The sequence below is a fragment of the Nelumbo nucifera genome, chromosome 8 (genome assembly GCF_055504915.1).
Source record: "Nelumbo nucifera cultivar China Antique chromosome 8, China Antique-T2T, whole genome shotgun sequence".
NCBI lineage: Eukaryota > Viridiplantae > Streptophyta > Magnoliopsida > Proteales > Nelumbonaceae > Nelumbo > Nelumbo nucifera.
This window is the reverse complement of record NC_142656.1, coordinates 31,324,789-31,345,416: the sequence shown is the minus strand read 5'-3', so window position 1 is coordinate 31,345,416 and position 20,628 is coordinate 31,324,789. Positions and strand designations below refer to the sequence as shown.

The 20,628-nt window shown below is 39.2% G+C and overlaps 1 protein-coding gene across 2 annotated transcripts in view; it reads left to right on the top strand.

Moving 5' to 3' along the window:
* LOC104603139 (protein OSB2, chloroplastic-like) overlaps positions 1-20,628 on the top strand; it is a 42,581-nt gene that overhangs the window by 10,082 nt on the left and 11,871 nt on the right. Inside the window, exons 2-7 of one of the 2 annotated variants that reach the window (XM_010267080.3) lie at positions 1,227-1,365; positions 9,761-9,845; positions 18,730-18,818; positions 18,926-19,067; positions 19,185-19,294; positions 19,373-19,520. In XM_010267080.3, the coding sequence (XP_010265382.1) occupies positions 1,227-1,365; positions 9,761-9,845; positions 18,730-18,818; positions 18,926-19,067; positions 19,185-19,294; positions 19,373-19,520 (713 nt within the window). The remainder of the gene's footprint in view (positions 1-1,226; positions 1,366-9,760; positions 9,846-18,729; positions 18,819-18,925; positions 19,068-19,184; positions 19,295-19,372; positions 19,521-20,628) is intronic. The other variant, XM_010267081.3, reaches the window with a different exon arrangement.

Below are 20,628 nucleotides of genomic sequence, written 5' to 3'. Positions count from 1 at the left end.
AATGGAATGAACTATGACTAAAATTACAATACTAATCTCCTTATACATACAGGTCAAAAGTTTAGGTTGGGGCCCCAAACCCCAGCATGGACTTCTTTGGACTTTGGACTTGCCTCAAGTGATTTTTACAGAAACAGAGGACTGATCTCCTAGGATGGGAATGCAAGATATTTAACATCACACTAGCTACTTGTGTAACTAGATGATAAATAAATGGATTGAAAGTTTAACATACTTGAATTGTTGAATGCTTGAAGCACTTTGGTACAATCCACATATGTTTCCTTTCACTTCCACATTTTTACTTAGAATATGTTTTATATGCTGTGCTTTTCAGTTTATATGTTTTAGTTTGATCCTAAAGGGCTTTTCAGGACATTTAATTTCCTTTAAAATTTAAATTTTCATGTTTTTCAATGTACAACAATTCTTTTTTTTCCTTGATTTTTTTTATGTTTTTCATTATGTTAATTTTTTTTTTTTTTTTTTTTTTTTTTTTTTTTTTTTATAAATTTTGTGCCTTGTAACTCATGTGCTAAAAGGCTGTTGTGCTTTTCTTACACTTTGCACTTTTAAAATAATGAGCTAAAGATGAATGAGCCACTAAATGCAATCCTTTCAAGATATCATCCATGGAGATTGATGCATTGATATCTAAGGTTTTTACCCAATGCACCACTTTTACTGAGATGTTCTTAATGATGGCCTGATTTATTTGTGATTTCTGATTGAAAAACTTCACATTTCTTTATTCTCATAATAACCATAATATAGCTGCCCTTGTGCATCTCCATATTATCTTCTCTCTTTTTGGTTGCCTGATTTTCTTACAAAATCAGAAACAAGTTATTGGAAGAGAGAAAAATGAGAAGAAATAATGTATGATCCATTCCTGAGGAATGATGAAAGCAACCACGGGCTACCAGACAATCAATAAGATGAACACTTATACTTAATTTATAAATACTAAAGAGAAGCAAAAAAAAAAACCCTAACCTTGGAATCTATCAAGATGAGCCATTGATTGTGGAAGGGAAGGTTTTAGTCTCTTTTGAGAAACTCCTCTCCCAGTTCCTTATTTCAGCTTCACTTTTATGTTTATTATATCGGTGGTGCAAAATACAGTTTATGGAAACTGTTCTTTTTCTTTTTTCTTTACTTACCATAAAGTCATTTTTTTTTGTTTCATTGACTTGCATCTTTTCTTTTTCCTCTAAATAAATCAGGATTCCTATAATCTTTGAAGGTGATTTAGCGCATACAGCTGCTTGCCACCTAAAGGAAAATGATCGTGTCTATGTAGGTGGACAACTGAGTGCAGATCCACCACCATTCGCTATGCAACATGGTCAAGCAAATGTCCAGGTTGGATTCATTGTGGAATCATGGAATGCCATTTTTTTTGGTATCTTTAACTTTTTATAAATGTGAATGTTGAGTGTGTGTGGGAAAACTACACAAAGGAACCTAGGAGTAGCTCGAATAGGTGATAACATGATCGAAAGTAGGCTAAGATGGTTTTGGTCACCTACATAGAAGGCCATCTATTGGACCAGTAAGAAGTGATCTGTTACAAGTTGAAGGGGTTAGATTTTCTAGAAGAGCTAGAGGTAGACCAAAAGGGGCATTAATTGGAATAGTAAGAAAGGATTTTAGGGTTTAAATTAGTAGACAAATCCGAACTGTAATCAGTCCAATTCTTGATGCAGATTAAGAAAAAAAATCTGGAGAAGAGAAGAAGAAGAAGAAAAGAAAGGAAGAAAGAAGAGAGAAGAGAAAGATGAGAGAAAGGAGTGATAGGCTATAGCTGCCGCCCCACTCATCTATTTATAATAACATAAAAAAGATAGCAATTACATTAAAGCCTCTACTGCTTACATAAGCAAATAACTAATAAACTAACATTGCTAACAACAACCTAAAAACTAACTAACAGCAGTAGTTGGGACCACAATAAATAAAATAACAGCACTAGTTATTGCTCTACATCTCTACACTCCCCTCAAGATGGGAATAGATATTTATCATTCCCAACTTGTGTAAATCTATTTCCAACTTAGCTTTTGTAACTGCCTTGGTGAAGAGACCAACAAGCTTCATATCGGAGGCAATATATGGAATACACACTTCTTGAGAGGCAACTCTCTTTCTGATAAAGTGTCGATCCACCTCAATATGTTTAGTTCTGTCATGCTGTACTAGATTGTGGGTAATGTTAATAGCAGCCTGATTATCACAGTATAACATCAAGGGTTTCTCATAAGCAATTCCCGGTTCCTCAAGCAAGGACCTCAACCATAATACTTCAGCCACATCATGTGCCATAGATTTGTATTCTGCTTCAGCACTGGAACGTGCTACAACATTTTGTTTCTTATTCCTCCAAAAGACAAGGTTGCCCCCTACAAAGGCACAATACCTAGAAGTCGACCTCTTGTCATCAACACACCCTGCCCAATCAGCATCTGTGTAGACTTTTATCTTCATGTGATCATTATTTTTGAAGAGTATGCCTCTGTCTAGACATCTCTTCAGGTAAGCAAGGATCCTCTCAACTACAAGAAGACGAGTAGTTGTGGGAGAATGCATGTATTGGCTAACTACATTGACTGCATAAGAAATGTCTGGTCGGGTGAGGCACAGAAAAAGCAGTTTCCCTACCAACCTCTGAAATATAGCCGTGTCTTCAAGGGGCTCCCCACCTTCAGTTCTAATCTTGTGGTTTTGTTCAATGGGTGTGTCAGCTGGTTTAACACCTAGCTTTCCAGTTTCCTCCAGAAAATCAAGAACATACTTCCTTTGAGAGACAAAAATTCCATGTTTGGACCGAGCTACTTCAATACCCAATAAATAACGTAGTTCTCCCAAGTCTCTGACTTCAAATTCTTTGTGAAACAGTTGTTTAAGAGAGTTAATCTCATGGGTATCACTCTCTGTCACCACAATATCAACCACATAAACAGCAAGTAGAGTCAAGGAGCCTGTCTTCTTAATGAAAAGAGTGTGATCTAATTGGTTTTGGGCATAGCCGAATTTTCCAAGAGCTAGTCTAAATCTGTCAAATCATGGTCTTGGTGGCTGTTTCAGTCCATGTAAGGCTTTATTCAATCGGCAGACCTTCTTCCTTGTTTCTATACTGTAGAATCCGAGAGGTAACTCCATGTATACTTCTTGCAGATCACCATTGAGGAAGGCATTTTTAACATCCATTTGGAACAATAGCGATGAGAAATTTGTTGCAATGGACAATAACACTCTGATAGTATTCATCTTGGCTACCAATGCGAAGGTCTCCAAGTAGTCTATGCCATAAGCCTGTGTAAAACCTTTTGCAACTAATCTGTCCTTATATCTCTCAATAGAGCCATCAACATTATGTTTTACTGCAAACACCCATCTACACCCAACCGGTTTCTTCCCTTTCGGCTGATCAACCAATTCCCATGTATTATTTTTGAGAAGAGCATCCATTTCTACCTTCATGGCATCCTTCACTCTGCTATTGACAAGGCTTCTTGCACTATCCTAGGAATGGGGGTGGCAGAAATATATGCCAAAAAGGACTTATAGGATGGAGACAAATGGTCATAAGTCAAAAATTGAGAAATACAATGTGCCGCAGATGAAGTGCAATGGCGTTTCCCTTTCCGGATAGCAATTGGAAGATCAAGATCATCCAAAGGAGGTGAAGACTCAGTAATAGGAGGCATCTCATTAGGCTCAGTGATGGGAGGTATCTCATCTGTATTAGGATGTGAGGGAACTGTAGTACCTGAATCTGGAGCCGCAGAGGAAATTGGAGCTGGCTTGAACTGCTGAGGACCGAAATCAACTTGTCTCCACCGCCTACGAAACACCCTCAATTCCCTACACTTTTGACAACCCTCCTCATTACACTCCCCTTCAGCGATTGAGATAGGTAAAGGAATTTCTGATGTGGGTAAACACATCTCACTACTCTCCCCCTGAGAGGAAACTCTGTGATAGTAGGGAACATGATCAAAGAAAGTCACATCTATAGAAATAGACTATTTCCCAGAAGTAGGTTCATAGTAGCAAATATCCCTTTTGATTTAGTGCATACCCTGAAATATGCATTTGGAAGCTTTATGGTCAAACTTAGAACGATGGTATCCAAGAATCTGAACAAAACAAGTACATCAAAAGGTTTTAAGGGGAATAGTGAACAAGTCTTTATCGGGATGTAAGAGGCTGAATGGAATTTTCATGTCTAGGACCTGAGAAGGAACCCTGTTGATGAGGTACACTACTGTATGGATAGCATCCCCCCAGAAACGTATAGGAACATTGGAGTTTAGCATAATGCTTCTAGCTACCTCCAATATATGCCTATTCTTTCTCTCAGTAACTCCATTTTGCTGAGGTGTGCGGGGACAAGTGCTCTTATGAATAACCCATGGTCAAGGGTTTTGCAAAATACTCTTTGGCATTATCTAATCTGAAAACCTTGATTTTGACTCTGAACTGGGTTAGGACCATTTGATGGAAGTTCCGAGTCAGAGTAGGGACCTCATCTTGAGAGTGCATAAGATAAACCCATGAAAAACGAGTGTAGTCATCAACAAACAGTAGAAAGTATCGGTACCTCCCCATAGCAGTGACATGATATGGTCCCCAAACATTAGTATGCACAATTTCAAAAGGAATAGTACTTCTTTTATTGCTCAAAGAATAGGTTGTTCTACACTTCTTTGCAAGTTCACAACTTTCACATTTTAAACTAGACATCTGGACTGACTCAAACAAACTAGGAAACAAACTCCTTAAAGACTTAAAAGACAAATGACCCAACCAATTATGCCAAAGCATAATCTGACTCACAGATTGAGAAACAAAAGACCTTTAAACTTCTTTATCTTCCCCATGTAGACACCCTCCAATCAGGTAGATTCCATTCGTCTCATGGCTAGTCCCAATCATCTTCCTTGTCTCCATATCTTGAAAAACACACCGATTAGGGAAAAAGTCACTGAACAACTTTGATTTTAGTGATGCTACTACTTGAAGTAGCAAGGTCTAAGCATGGTATTAATTTGTGTCAATGGAAATATGTTCTTGATTTGTTGGAAGAAACAGGATTGTTAGATGCCAAACCAACTGAAAGACCTATGGAAACAAATACTAAGCTGAGCAGTGATATGGGTGAAGAGTTTGAAGACCCTGGCAGGTATCGACGGCTAGTAGGTAAACTAAACTACCAAATCATTACTCGACTAGATATTTCATTTGCGGTTAGTGTGGTAAGTCAATTCATGCAGAAACCTCGGGTTTCACATTGGGATGCAGTTCTAAGGATCGTGAGGTATTTAAAAGGGGCTCTTGGTCATGGCCTGATATATAGAAGTGGAGGAAAACTTGAAATAGAGGGATATACTGGTGCTGATTGGGCTGGTTCTATATCTGATAGGAGATCCACTACAGGCTATTGTACTTTTCTTGGGGGTAATCTGGTGACATGGAAAAGTAAGAAGCAAATAGTTGTGGCAAGAAGCAGTGTAGAGGTAGAATATAGAGCTATGACACATACTACTTGTGAATCAGTGTGGCTGAGGAACCTTCTATAGGAGATGGGATACACTGTTGACACTCCAATGAAGCTCTATTGTGACAATCGGGCTGCAGTCCATATCTCTTATAATCCGGTGTTTCATGAGAGAACCAAGCATATAGAGGTTGATTGTTACTTTGTGAGAGAGAAGGTGCTGAGTGGAGTGATAGGTACTGCATATGTTAACATAGGAAACCAATGGGCAGATTTGTTTACCAAAGGGTTGAGTCGGGGAAGAGTGGATTACATATGTAACAAGCTGGGACTATATGATATATACTCACCAACTTGAGGGGGAGTGTTAATGTTGACTGTGTAGGGGTATTTTAGTCTTTATGTTTAAGTTGCTGATGTGTAAAGTTATGTTAGTACTTGTGTCCCTCACTTAAGTAGGGGCAAAGGTGTCTTTTTATGATTAATAGAAACATACAAATAGATCTGGCCGACTAGAGAGAGACTGATTTTCTCTGTTGTTCGAACCAGACTTCTCTCCTTTATTCTCTTCTCTTCTCTTCTTCCTCTTCTCCTCTTTCTCTTATTTCTACAGTCAGTATTCTAACAGAATTCAAAGGCAGATTGGATTATAATAAGTAGTAGTAGTAATATTAGTATTTGTTATTATTATTATTATTATTATACGACAGCTAACAAATAAAAGATTTATAGGAAGTTTAGGAACATGTAAAACATGGATCAAATACTCAAATCAGGGAACATTAGGAATGATCCCTTGACCAGTATCCAGCAATGGTGGAGAAAGAGCCATCAGCAAGCAAGCTTAACTCTATCTCTACTAGACAATTCTGTCTCTTGCTTGCTCGTGTCTAGTCTTTGATGTATTACTTCCAAAATGAATTGATGGAACAACTTCCTTCATGAATTCTTGTCTGTTATTTATGTTATATCATTATTTAAGATCATATATAGGACTAAATCTTGAAGGCAATCATCTTTGTTTCCTATGAAAAGCATGGTACTGATCGTAATACTTGCATATTTTAGAAGAAATGACAATTTGTAGCATGCCCTTGCTACTAGTATATATATCCAAATCCAAATACTGGTAACTTGTTCAGCTACTTCAGCCATTATTAAATGGCTCCTAAATCTTTAGCTGATAATCTGAATAGTTTACTCAGATTGGTTCCAAAATCAGCAAATGACTTGTCTGGTTCATTGGAAAGGGAAGGGAAGTGCTGAACTAAGTATCTGGGGATTGTATGGCTGTTTTATATTCATGCATTTTGTGAATGACAGCTTTTAGCTGTGTATTAGTTTCCTACGTTCTTATTAATTGGGGCTGTAGGTGTTTTACATATCTTTAGCTCTTAGTTTAGTTTCCTATGATTGCTGTTGCTGATTAAAATAAATCGAAGTTTTATCTTAGGAGGTGACAGACATCTATGAGTCATTAACACTAGTTTTAAAGCATGTCTAAGATTGAAAGCTAATGTGTATACAATATCTCCTTGTCTGGAACAGTGAAGTCTTAAGAAACTGTGGCTTTGGTGAAAAGTGGTGTAATTGGATCTTAGGTGGTGTAATTCAATCCTGGTGAATGGAGTGGTGAAGGATTTCTTCTCAGCTAGCAGGGGTATCAGGCAAGGGGACCCTCTCTCACCCTTTCTTTTCACCTTTGTTGCTGATGTGCTTAGTCGTTTAATCTCTAAGGCTGATAGAGAAAGTGTAGTTAGAGGGTGGAGAGTTGGTAGAAATGAGACCCCAGTTGCCCATCTCCAGTTTGCGGATGACATGTTAATCTTTTGTGAGGAGGCTGAGATTGAGAGGGTGAGAAGTTTAAAGGTGTTGATTAGAAACTTCGAAAGTATTCCCAACTTGAAAATCAATTTTGAAAAGAGTTGCATTGCAGGGGTTAATTTGGAGTGAACAGAAGTGGAGGCTATTACTGAGCGCTTAGAGTGTTCTATCTCTACTTGGCCTTTGACCTATTTGGGGCTTCCTTTAGGAGCAAATCCTCGGGACAGTAGGTTCTGGTGCCCAGTTGTAGAGAAGTTTGAGAAGAGATTGGCTTCATGGAGAAAAAAACTACATCTCTCTGGGGGAAGAATCACCTTAATAAGAGAACAAGAGCTACACTTGCAAACCTTCCAACTTATTCTGTCTTTAGGATCCCAACTAGGGAAGCTAAGAAGTTGGAAAAATTAATGAGAGACTTTCTTTGGTAATCAGGGGAAAATAGGAAAGACCATTTAATTAAGTGGGAGGTGGTGTATAGGAGTAAAGAGGAAGGGGGCTTGGGACTAGGGAACTTAATTCAGAAAAATACAGCCTTACTGGGGAAGTGGCTGTGGAGGTGGCCATTAGAGAGAGTCAGGTTGTGGCATGAGGTGATCAGAAGCATACTTGGATGCTTAGGGAATAGATGGGATGCTGGTGTATCAAGCCAGGCAACTTCAGTAACCCCTTGGAAGGCAGTGCACAATATTCTTCCTCTGTTCCTCAGTCATATCAGTTATGATGTGTGTGATGGCAAGTCCATCCTCTTTTGGGAGGACATTTGGGTTGGAGATGTTCCCCTGAAAACCCATTTCCCCTCCCTGTTCTCAGTTTCTCGATACAAAAAAGAGGTTGTTTCCAAATTTTGCCTCATTGGAAACCCCTTGGGCTCCTACTTGGGATTTTGGGTTCCATAGAGGCTTAAGGGATGAGGAGATAGAGTGCTTAGTCAGTTTACTCTGCCTTCTTGAGAAAGTTTGTTTGAACCCCTTTGAACCTGACAAAAGATTTTGGATACCTCAATCCGAAGGATCTTTCTCTTGTGCTTCTTTTTTCAAATCCCTTTGCAGTTCTAACCCTCAACAGGCCTTCCCTGTTTAGGACTTTTGGTGCAGACCTGTTCCCCCTAAGATTTTGGCATTCTGTTGGGAAGTGTACTATGGGAAAGTAAACCTTTTCTTTGTATTTCCCCCAACTGGTGCATCCTTTGTAGATCTCGGAGTGAGGACTGTTATCATTTGTTAATTTCTTGTTCCTTTACTGCAGAGTTATGGGATTGGTTTCTCTCTTTGTTTGGAACTAGTTGGAACTTGCCGGCAGATTTAAGACTGCTTTTTGATCCCTCTACTTTTGTTTGGCAACAGAAAAGGGGTAAAATCATGTGGAGGTGTGCAAGAGCTGCATTGATATGGACAATCTGGGAAGAAAGGAATTCTAGAACTTTTTTTGGAGAAGGAAAGGAACCTTCTAGAGATAAAGGACTGTGTCTTGGTGAGGCTGATTCGTTGGCTGAAATCTTTGGACTTGTTTCACCAATTCTCCTTTAATGACATTTGGAAGAATTGGACGGCAGTGGCAAGTTGTTCCTCTTCCAAGACTAAAGTGAGAACAAGCTGGTCATCACCTCCTGCAGGCTTCTTGAAGTTGAATTATGGAAGCAGTCTAGGAAACCCAGGTCCTTCTGGGTTAGGTGGGGTATTGAGGAATGAAGTTGGGAATGTGATACTTGTCTTCTCAGGTCCTTTAGGAGTGGGAGATTCTACTAGAGCAGAAATGTTTGCTGCTTTGCAAGGTGTACAGTTTGCAGCTCAATTAGGGGTGAACCAGCTAATAGTTTAAGGTGACTCAAAGGTTGTAATAAGCTGGTTGCAGGACCCAGAGTCAGTAGTTTGGTGCTTCAGTAATGGAATTAAAAAATTCAAGGTGCTGACAATAAACATGGACCTAAGAATACAATGGGTGGGGAGATCAGCAAATGCTTTGGCGGATTGTCTAGCCAAGCAAGGGGCAGCTAGGGAAGTTTTGTATTGGGCACAACTGTAACTTATTTCTTTCGTTTTCTTCTTTAGTGGAGAGGTCACAGCTTGCACCTCTCCAAGGGCTGCTTGTATGTGCTAATATTTCCAAATTAATAAGAAGTTCATTTATTTATCAGAAAACACTGTTTAGTGTGTAGAGAGCATTACACTGTTAAATACAATTTGCCTTTTCCTTTCTTGTAAATTCTTGTATCTACTATTTGTAATCTTTTTTGATTGCTCATAAAAGGTCTTCTGATTACATGTTCCTTCTGTTCATCCTATACTTTTGTTAAAGTTGTAGATATATTTTGATTTTGATGTATGTTGGTTGTGCATAAATTAAATATCCTTCTCAGGGTCTGGGGTTGTTTTATAGTCTCATTGTTTTGTCAGTTGTTTTCTGTATCTAAACACCTTTTCGTTGTTATCTTAGGTGATGGTACAGAGCATAAATTTTGTATCTCGTAAAGGAAAGCTGAGCTACAGTTATAAAAAGGATGAACCGAGTATTGGTTCTGGTAATTTTTTTTGTTTCTTACTCTAGAGTTTATTTGTGACTCCTTGCAACTTAAAAACAAATTAGTATGTACTAATAATTTGGTTAATTAAATAATTTTGCTGTATTGTCCATCTCAGTTGTCATAGCTGTCTATACTAACAATATATTTCTTTGTTTTCTTTACTCCACTATTCATTAGTTGATTATTTTTATTTGGATCTAAGTTACTTTGAGTTATTTGGTATCCATCAATCTTTTATTTATGGGCATTTCATTCATTTTATTGTTACACACATACAAATGGATGGGCTGCCTGCCCAAGACCTTTGCACACACTCTCTCACACACACACACACAATTTCATAAGTGCACACCCAACCAACTGTTGATATTGCTAACTCTTAAGAGAGAATTAGGGCATTTTTGATTGAATAAGACAAGTGTTACAACTACATATTGGACGGGTATGCAAGCTTGCTTGCATTTGTACTTCATTATACTTCCATAAAGGTGATTTGTCCCCTTGCATTTGCTTCCTAAACTGATTTATTCTTTAGAAAGCTTAGTGCTTAAGTTAGAATTTTGTATTATATTTTTTATTTTATCTATATTTTGGTTATTTTTTCTTTCATTTATTCTTGCTTTTGGTCCACTGTAGAAATGTTAATGGATGATTTGTAATCAGTGAGTTAAAAGTGAAAGGCACAAGAAAATTGCTGGAGCCTTATAGTGCACAAGGTGCAGGGTGAAGTGCATGCCTTTTTGAAGCAAGGTATTAATTGTTGAAAAAAAAAATACAGGAATCAGCGATACATAAAAAATTTAAACCTGGAATATAAATGAAACTGGATGTTAAAAAAACTATTGGTTCAAGTTAAAATATGTTGGAATAACATATAGAACATATTAAAAGTGAATTTGTGGAAGTGAAAGCAATCATGTGGATTGTACAACAGAATGCTTCAAGCAATCAATAATTCATGAAAAAATTTGTTTATTTATCTCCTAATTGTATTATTTCAAGTACCTAGTACGATGTTATGTCTTCCATTCCTAAAACCCTAATCCTAGGAGTTTGTCCCTCCACCTCCATAAATGCCCATTTGGGCAAGCTCAAACAAGTCTATGTAGGCGTTTGGGGAATCACCCCCAAGCTAAACACTTGGCTCGTGTATATTAAAAGGGTTGGTTTGTGATTTTAGTTGCAGTTCATTCTATTTTAGGATTAGAGATCAGATATTAATTGTATTTTTGCTTCTTTTTATGTGGAAATTTTGTTATTGAAATCCTATTTGCAAGAAGGCTTTAGGTACTTGAAAGGTCTTTGTTTTTGTATGTTTTTAAAGTTAATAGACCACTACTAGCATAGAGACATTAACTAAAAGGTAATTTAAAAGTTTATAAACTATGACAAAGGTGTAAAACATAGGAGTCTACAAAAATAACAAAAATGGCATATGTAAAAGACATTCACCTAGGTTGAGGTGCAAGGTACACTCTGTGTATGCCATTTGAAATGAGTGGCATGTGGGTTTAGGTTAGGCACATGCCTTAAAACACTGTTTCAAATGGTTATCTATTGAATTTTTGAAGTTACTATTTATTTTCTAGGTTAAGGTGTCATATCCTCACCCTTTCCCCTTTGTGTATTTTTTCTTATTTATAGAATTTTATTTTTATTTACTATAAATCCGTCTGACCTGGTCTATGACCAAGAGATAATTCAATGTGAGCTTTTCCGGACGTTGGTTCACTAATTCATAACAAGGGAGAGATTGAGGAGGATGTTACTGATAGAACTAGAGGTAGTTGGGAAAAAGGGAAGGGTGCATCTGGACTTTTTTGTGATAGGAGAATACTTCTTAGATTAAAAGGAAAGTTTTATAAAACAATTGCAAGGCTAGCTATGCTTTATGGTGTAGAGTGTTGGGCAGTCAAGAAACATGTCAAAAAAAATGAGTGTGCAGAATGTGTATGTGTTGAGCCCCCATCCCAAGTGACAGTCTAGGGCTAGACTCTTATCCAGTAGGAGACCCAGCCCAACCAGCAGTTCAAGGCCCATGATTAGTCATGCCCAATCACCGAAGGCAAATACCTTCCAATTCGATTCTTGTACACAAGGAAGACATGTCAGCAGTGAACAATGCCATGCACATGTCTCGTGAAATCCTTGTAAACACTATAAATGTTTGAAAATAAAGGAAATAGGGCAGATCTAGCTTTGTCTCATTTTCTTCTTCTCTACTTCTCTCATATAGGAGGTTAGGTCTCCCTCGAAGAGACCTTTGTGCTGGGCAGAATCCCATCAAAGTGGTATCAGAGCCATCTCCAGTGGCAACAAGAACTAGGTTCAGACGGTGTTCAGTCATCAACTATGGAGGATCACATTGACAAGATTGAAGGTAAGCTTCATAAGGTGTTCAGTGAGCTACAGGAACTGAAGGATTCCATCTAGGAGGGTGGAAGCCGATGCCAGAAGACGTTCAACTCCAATTGGTGCGAAGGGGATATTGAAGGTTCAAGCCATTCCAGGAACTCATTCGGGAGCTGGGTTCAAATGGTTGGCTAAGCTAGTGTTTCCCACTTTCTCTAGTGAGGATCCCTTCTCCTATATATTTAGAGCAGAGAGATTCTTTGGGATAAATGAGATCCCTGGCCATCAGTGTGTCGATGACTTCGATCCATATGGAGGGAGAATCCATTCAATGGCTACAATGGTATTGACACAAAAACCCTTAGATTGGGTGGTCGGAATTTACAGAGGCCATTTGTCACCGCTTTAGTCCATTTGGGTTTGAAATCTTTGATGAAGCCCTATCTAGATCGAAATAGGTGGGAATAGTAAGGGAGTATCAAAACGAATTTGAGAAACTAACCTCTCGGGTCTATGGATGGCCTGAGGTGGCTCTGGTTGGCTGCTTCTTGGGGGGGCTGAAGGACGATTTCAAATATGAAGTGAAGGCCTTGCAATCGGTTACTGTTAATGTTGTCGCTCATTTGGTCTGCTTGCATGAAGAGGGACTTAACAAGCTTATCCGAATTGCCAAGTCGAATCAGAATGGATCCATCCTCAAGACTCCTCCGACCAAGACCAAATGGGTTACCCTTGAGATGTCTCACGTGGGCAAAGATGTAGTCCCGTTGCGAGCGGGGACTCTACTACAACTGTGACAATAAGCTTGGGCCTGGTCACCGTTGTAAGAAACCACAACTATTTTTATTGGAATCAGATGAAACTGAGGACGGGGATCTTGTAGCTAAAGATGGGATCCTAGATGTGGTTAAGGACCTCGTGGAGAAGGAACTGGAGATTTTTCTTCATGCTCTGACCAGTTCATCCTCACCTTGTACCATGAGACTCTGGGCTGTATTTGGGGCCATTAGGTGGTTATATTGGTGGATAGTGGGAGTTCCTTGAATTTTGTGTCCGAACAGTTGATTAACCAACTTAACTTAGTGGTGGGACCCGTGGTTCCCTTCTTGGCCCATGTAGCCAATGGGTAGAAACTAAGGTGTGACAGGATATGCAAAGTAGTGGGGATCAAGGTGTAGGGACAATAACTTCAAGAAGACTTGCATCCACTTGAGTTAAGGGGGGAGGATCTGATTTTGGGCGTCCAGTGGTTGCAACAATTGGATCGAGTTACCTGTGATTGGGCCCAACTCTCTATGATGTTCACGGTAAATGGGCGAAGTTGTACACCTCGGGGCCTCAACCCAAGACCCTCCCTCCAAGAGGAGTCGAAACTGACCCTTAAACAAAGCTACAACTTCTCCCCACCAGTCATTCTCTACTCAGGGATGGATCAGGTGGGCCCTATCCTTCACTTTCAACCAGGCCCAATGGAACTAGTGATGAGCCAAACAGAACTGCAACAGTTGCTATACACGTATTGGGATGTCTTTCAGGAACCCATAGGTCTCCCTCTAGAATGGGCCCACAACCATAAAATCTCTCTCATGCCAGACGCTTGGCCAACTAATGTAAAACCATACTAGTACCCACATTTTTTAGAAGTCTGAAATTGAGAAGATTGTAAACGACTTAAGGCAAAAGGGAATGATAAAACCCAACACTAGCCCATTCTTCTCCCCCGTCCTACTAGTCATAAAAAAAAGATGGTACGTGGAGGTTCTGTGTGGATTACTAGGCCTTAAACTATATCACAATGAAGGACAAAGTTCCCATACCAGTGATAGACAAGTTGTTTGATGAGCTAGGAGTTACCATTGTTTTCTCAAAGTCGAGAGCAGGTTATCATTAGATTCGAGTCCACCCTGAGAATGTGGCTAAGATGGCGTTCAAAACTCATTACAAGCATTATGAGTTCTTAGTTATGCCTTTCAAGTTAACCAATATCCCCTCCACATTTCAAGCCTTAATCAATGACAAATTATGGCCCTACCTTCAATAGTTCATCCTTGTGTTTTTCGATGACATTTCGGTGTACAATGATAGTTGGGAATCCCATTTGTGACACCTAGATATCACCATGGGGCATAGTTTTCAAGGCACCAAGGCGAGGCTAGGCAATTGGGGGGCACCTTGTCGCCTAGTCGCCTAGGCGATGGATTTTTTTTATGTTAAAAACATAGACCCTAGGGTAGTTCCCTAGATACCATAACCATATTTCTTTAATAATTATTCATGATTTTCATAAGAAAAGTATAAATTTCATCTTAAAGTATAGAAAATCAACATATTCATGAGAAGAAAAGGAAGAAGGAAAATAAAATTAAAAGAATATAGGGGCTAAACCCTTATTTTTGTTATAGGAAAAGAAGAAAATAAAAAGTATTGGTAGTAGTAGTAGAAGAAGAATATATGGAAGAGGAGAATGTGCTGATTAGATAAAATTTTAAGTTCTTCCTTACTTATTGGTTCAGGGTTTTAAGTCTTTGAGGGTTCAATACAGCATTTAGCAATGCTTGTGTTGATTAAACCCTAATAGATAAGAAAATAATAAAAAGAAATTAGTATATAAACACACAAAATGATTATTTTAGTTTAATAATGTCTATTTTATAATTATAATCTCAAAAAAGAATGAATAAAAAAATATTTTGTAGTAGGAAGTAGAAAACTGCTTGGTGATTAGGCGAGGTGATCCTCAAAGGGCACCTTGTCGCCTAGGCATCGCCTTGACAACTATGCCCTGGGGGTTTTAAGGCAGCACTAGGTCTATGCCAAGGCATTAAAGTGTCTGTTCAGCCAGACCAAAGGGCATTACCTGGGCCATATTGTCTCCCATGGCCAGGTTAGGGCCGACCTAGACAAGATTACAACAGTTGTACATTGGGCATCACCCAAATCCATCAGGTCCCTCGAGGAGTTTCTTGGGATAACTGGATACTATAGGCGGTTTATACAAAACTATGGTATTTTGGCAAGCCCATTAACACAACTACTCAAAAAGAATGCCTTTCACTGGAATGAACATGCCCAGAAAGCTTTTTGAAGCCCTCAAATAGACCCTATCCACACCATCCATCCTCTCCTTGCATGATTTCTCTTTGGAGTTTGTAGTCGAATGCAATGCCTCCAATTCTGGTGTTGGCATGGTTCTCATGCAATAGGGAAAACCCATTGCCTATTTTAACAAGATATTATCCCCCCAGGCCTAATTGAAATCCACCTATGACAAAGAATTAATGGCCATTGTCCTACCTGTTCTGAAATGGAGATCCTACCTACTAGGCCGTCCCTTTATATCTGCACAGACCATTAGAGACTCAAATACCTATTGGAGCAACAAGCTCATAGCCCTGACCAGTAGAAATGGTTGTAAAAGTTGCTAGGGTTTGACTAAAGAGTAGAGTATAAGCCTGACCAATGAACAAGGCACCAGATGCATTGTCCTGGACCCGTGAAGTGGCAGTGTTGAGTGAGTCCAGGCCCAGCTTTCCCCTACTATCTACGTTGAAAGAAGAAGCCCAACAGGATGAAGCACTTAAGAAAATTGTTCAAAAAATTAAAGAAGACCCCACAACATCGATTGTGTTTCATTTAGTTGGCCCAGATCTCTTTTTTTAGGGCTGACTGGTAATTGCAGCCCATTCCCAGTTTTTGTCTGAATTGCTCCAATTATTCCATTGCTCTCCCTTGGGTGGCTATTTCGGGATATTCAGAACCCACCGGAGGGTGAGCCAACACGTATTTTGGATAGGAATGAAGAAAGACATACAACAGTTTGTAGCCCAGTGCCCCACCTACCAATGGAACAGATATGATAACTAAGTCACCCGCTGAATTGCTGAAGCCTCTCCCAATCCCGGTTCAGGTATGAGAGGATATAACTAGGGGTGAGCATTATTCGGTTAAAACCGAAATAACCGAACCAAAATTAACTGAACTTTACTATATAGCATGTAATATATAATACATATTATATTTAATATATAATATATTTATATATTGTATGTTATGATATATATATATAATATAATATAATATAGTATATTTTTGAAATTCGGTTTTAACCGAAAACTGAACCAAAAATTTCAGTTTTCCTCTAATTTGGTTTCGGTTTGGTTTTCATTTTTCTAATTTGGTTTTTAAAATTTCGGTTTATTCGGTTTGGTTTTTAACTGAATAAACCAAATGCTCACCCCTAGATATAACTATGGATTTCATGACAGGTCTTCCAGTGTCCATTGGCAAGTTGATGATTATGGTGGTGGTTGACAGGCTAACCAAATACACCCATTTTGTTGGTTTGGTCTGGACCAGCCCTATACAGCAGCACAAGTAGCGTGCATCTTTGTGTAAGAAGTGACACGCCTTCAAGGGACACCCTGTTCTTTCTTGATTGACAGGGATCCGACTTTGAGCTACTTCTGGACTGAATACTTCAAGTCCCAATGGACCCAGCTGAACCATACCACTAGCTATCACCCCCAAGTGGATGGTCAATCCAAAGTTGTAAACAGATGTTTGAAAACCTACTTGAGGTGCTTTACAGGAGAGAGGACCAAGCAATGGATGCGCTGGTTGCCGTGGGCCGAATTATGGTATAATACCACTTAACTTTCATCACTAGGCATGAGTCCATTCAAGTCCCAAGGGACCCAGCTGAACCACACTACTAGATATTACCCCCAAGCATGGTCAATCCGAAGTTGTAAACAGATGTTTGGAAACCTACTTGAGGTGCTTTACAGGAGAGAGGACCAAGTAATGTATGTGCTGGTTGCTGTGGGCCGAATTGTGGTATATAACACCACTTACCATTCATCACTAGGCATGAGCCCATTTAAAGCCTTGTATTGGCAGGAAACCACCCTTGATTCTACCATATGAACTCGGCTCCACATCTGTGGTGGAGGTCAAGGAAGTGTTACAGCAGAGGGATGAAATTCTGAAGTCATTGAAGGAGCTCCTGGCTCGGGCCCTATAACAGATGAAGGCCCAATATGATAAGAAACATAGGTTGGTGTTGTATAAGGTGGGAGAATTTGTGTATCTGAAGCTCCACCCTTACCAACAGACATCAGTAGCCCATCGACGGTGGCCCAAGATTGCACTCAGATTTTTCGAGCCTTTGCGTATAATGGGCCAAGTGGGGGAGGTGGCCTTTAGGTTGGACCTTCCTCCTCGTATTCAACCTGTTTTCCACATCTCTTTGCTGAAGAAAAGTGTGTGATCCCATGTGGATGCTAGTCCCACCTTACCTACGTTTGATGATGACGGACGATTGCAACCAAAACCACTAGAGGTTTGGGATCAAAGGTGGGTCAAGTCATGAAAAATCTTTAACAAAGAAGCACTGGTGGTCTGAAGCACCTGCCTAAGGAAGATGCATCATTGGAAGATTGTGCCACTCTTAAGAGACTATTTCCTGATTCCAACCTCGAGGACAAGGTTATTTTGAAAGGGGGGGGGGGGCGCAAGCTGTTGAGCCCCCATCCCAAGTGGCAATCCAGGGCCAGACTCTTATCCAGCGAGAGACCCAGCCCAGCCATCAGTTTGAGGCCCATGATCAGTCAGGCCCAATCACTGAAGCCAAATGTCCTCCAAATCGATTCCTGTACACAAGGAAGACATGTCAGCAGTGAACAGTGCCATGCACATCTCTCAAGAAATCCTTGTAAGCACTATAAATATCTGAGAAGAAAGGAAATAGGGCAGACCTGGCTTTATCTCATTTTCTTCTTCTCTCGTATAGGAGGTTAGGTCTCCCTTGAAGAGACCTCTGCAGTGGGCAGTATATCCCATCAGTATGCTGAGATGGATGATTGGAAAAAGTGGAAAACTAGAAGTCCGTCAACAGTGCCCATAAGAAGAAGTAATTTGTTGCAAGTTGAAGGGGCTAGGAGGGCTAGGGGAGACACAGAAGTGGTAAGAAATGGTTTAAGTGCTAATAATTTAACAATGGATATGACATTAAACAGAATGAAATGGCAAACAGAATTCATGTGGCTGACCCCATATAGTTAGGATATGCTTTGGATGGTGATGCTGATGATGGTATAGCACTCTGGATTGGAATTTCTTAGAATGGCAACTAGAGGTCAGTCGGTGATAGAGTGAATGGATTAGATGCATGGTGAGTGTTATTAGGCCTTTAACATTCAAGTGGGAAAAGATTGCTCTTTATATGCTGTACTTTTTTGTCAATAAAAAGTGTTCTGAACAACTATGTTGGATTCCTTCTGTCATTCTTGTGTCTGGTTTTACCATGGACAAGAAGTATTTTGCCTTTTTCTTTGAATATGCAGACTTTGTATTTGTGAGCTGACTCAGGCTTTTGTGCAGCTCCATGATAAGCTGCTAATGGATCTTTAGATATAGATAATTTATTATCAATCTTGTACAGTTGAACATTTCTTTTGCTTCCAAATGGAAACAAACTTATCACTATTGTACTGTATTTTGATTTAAAACTGGATGTCTTGCACTGTAGCAGAGACAAAGGATGATATTTCTGTTAAACAGTATTGGGATGATCTTCTTGCAAAGCCTCATGAGTGGTGGGACATCAGATTGAATAAGGTTTTTGGATTTGTGATATTTCATCACTTTTATCTGTTCTGGGTTGTCATAATCATGTTTATTGGTTTGTAATTTTTTTCTTTTTATTCTTCTGTACATCTTGCCAGAACAATCCAACTGGTGCAGCATTTGAACACAAAGAGAATGGCCAATTACTATGCATTGATGAGTCTACTCCAGAATCAATTCATCTTAGGCTCAATCATCTAACATTTGATCATAAAATTACACAGAAGTGGCAGAAAAGTGGTAACTAATGTCATTTAGTTATCTTATTTTGCTCCAATATTAATCAAATAAATTTTTGAACCAATTTGCGATATACATTCTTGGTATCAATGAGCTCAGGCAATAAAGTCTTTTCAGTCACAGATCTTAAGACGAAAGATGTGGAAACTGGAGAGAGTTGTTGGAGAGACCTTGTTGACAATCCAAATAAGTGGAGAGACTACCGGAAATACAAGCTTGATGGATCGGTGATCATCTCTCTCAGCACACAAGTCTTCTATATTTGATTGTCTGAAATTTTTTATTTATATTATTGTATTATGTAGATAAATGCCAGGTATCCTGATTTCAAGCACAAGGATAGTGGCCTGGCACTGTGGCTTGGCAGTGCACCAAAATGGATCTTGTCAAAACTTGAGGGACTGGAATTTGATAGCAAAATTCATAAGACAAAGCAAGGGGGTGATAACAAAGGTGAGCGTGATTAGCTTTTCCACGTTGGCCAGATTAATAAGTTGACTTGCATGAAATTTCCAGAAGCTATTGAATGCATAGAATCTCCCACAATGTACTCTGGAAATGTTTCTCCCTCTCCTGTCACTTGATTCATGATTGCTGTTATATGTTCCTCACTGCTTAATCTTTTTTATTTTTTAAAAAGGTTAACGCGTTTATTAAGTCCTGATAAACTAAGAGTACCCATGTACATTTAGGAGCTGTATAATGGGGAAAACATAAGTATATGCATGTATTTACACTGTCAACGTATGGCTATGTATTCTTGTCTTGCTTTGTAATCTTGAAAACCAAGTGATTACAAAGAAAATGCATTTGATGTTGAGATACGGTTTTTGAGTGCTATCCAATTAGGATTATCACTGGCTTCAATGCCTTAAGATTGTTATTATATTTAACCCCAAGTACCTTTGTTCTGCATAAACAAGCTCTGATGGAATACAACAAATGGAATTGGCTGTTATTCTGGTTGTCAATGGTATTTGTCTTATGTTGGTAGCAACTGTAAGTTTGTACTGTAGTAGGGATGTTATTGTAATTATGTACTCTTCTCTTAAGTTAATAACTGAGAATAAGTGCTTGTGCATCTTTCTCTCACTTTCCGAATTCCTTTTATATCTCAATTTTCATTGCCATCTTCTTTCTTCTGAACCTGCGATGGTCACAACTTAGTACTATCGCAGGTTATAATCATGAACAATAGCAGGAACAATTTGATTGACTGCACTGTAACTGGTATCATCATGGTACCCAGATGACCTGATCAGTGATCACTTTTACAATCATTAATGCTAGGCATTAGAGATCTCCCTAAATTCTGATAGAATATCCTTTTAGGGTTTCATATGACATTTTTCATGACTTTCTGGAGAAATGATTGAGGCTGGCAAATTTGGGTGCAGTGATTTTAGAGGCACGTCTTAGGCACGCCTAGGCACACAGATGAGGCGCATTTTAGGGTATGTACTATGCATAGGTCCCAGGTGCAGCACTTTCAAAAGGTGCACACGCCTGGTGTGCCTAGGTGTGTGCCTGGTGCACCTTGCGCTTCATCCCAGGCATGCAC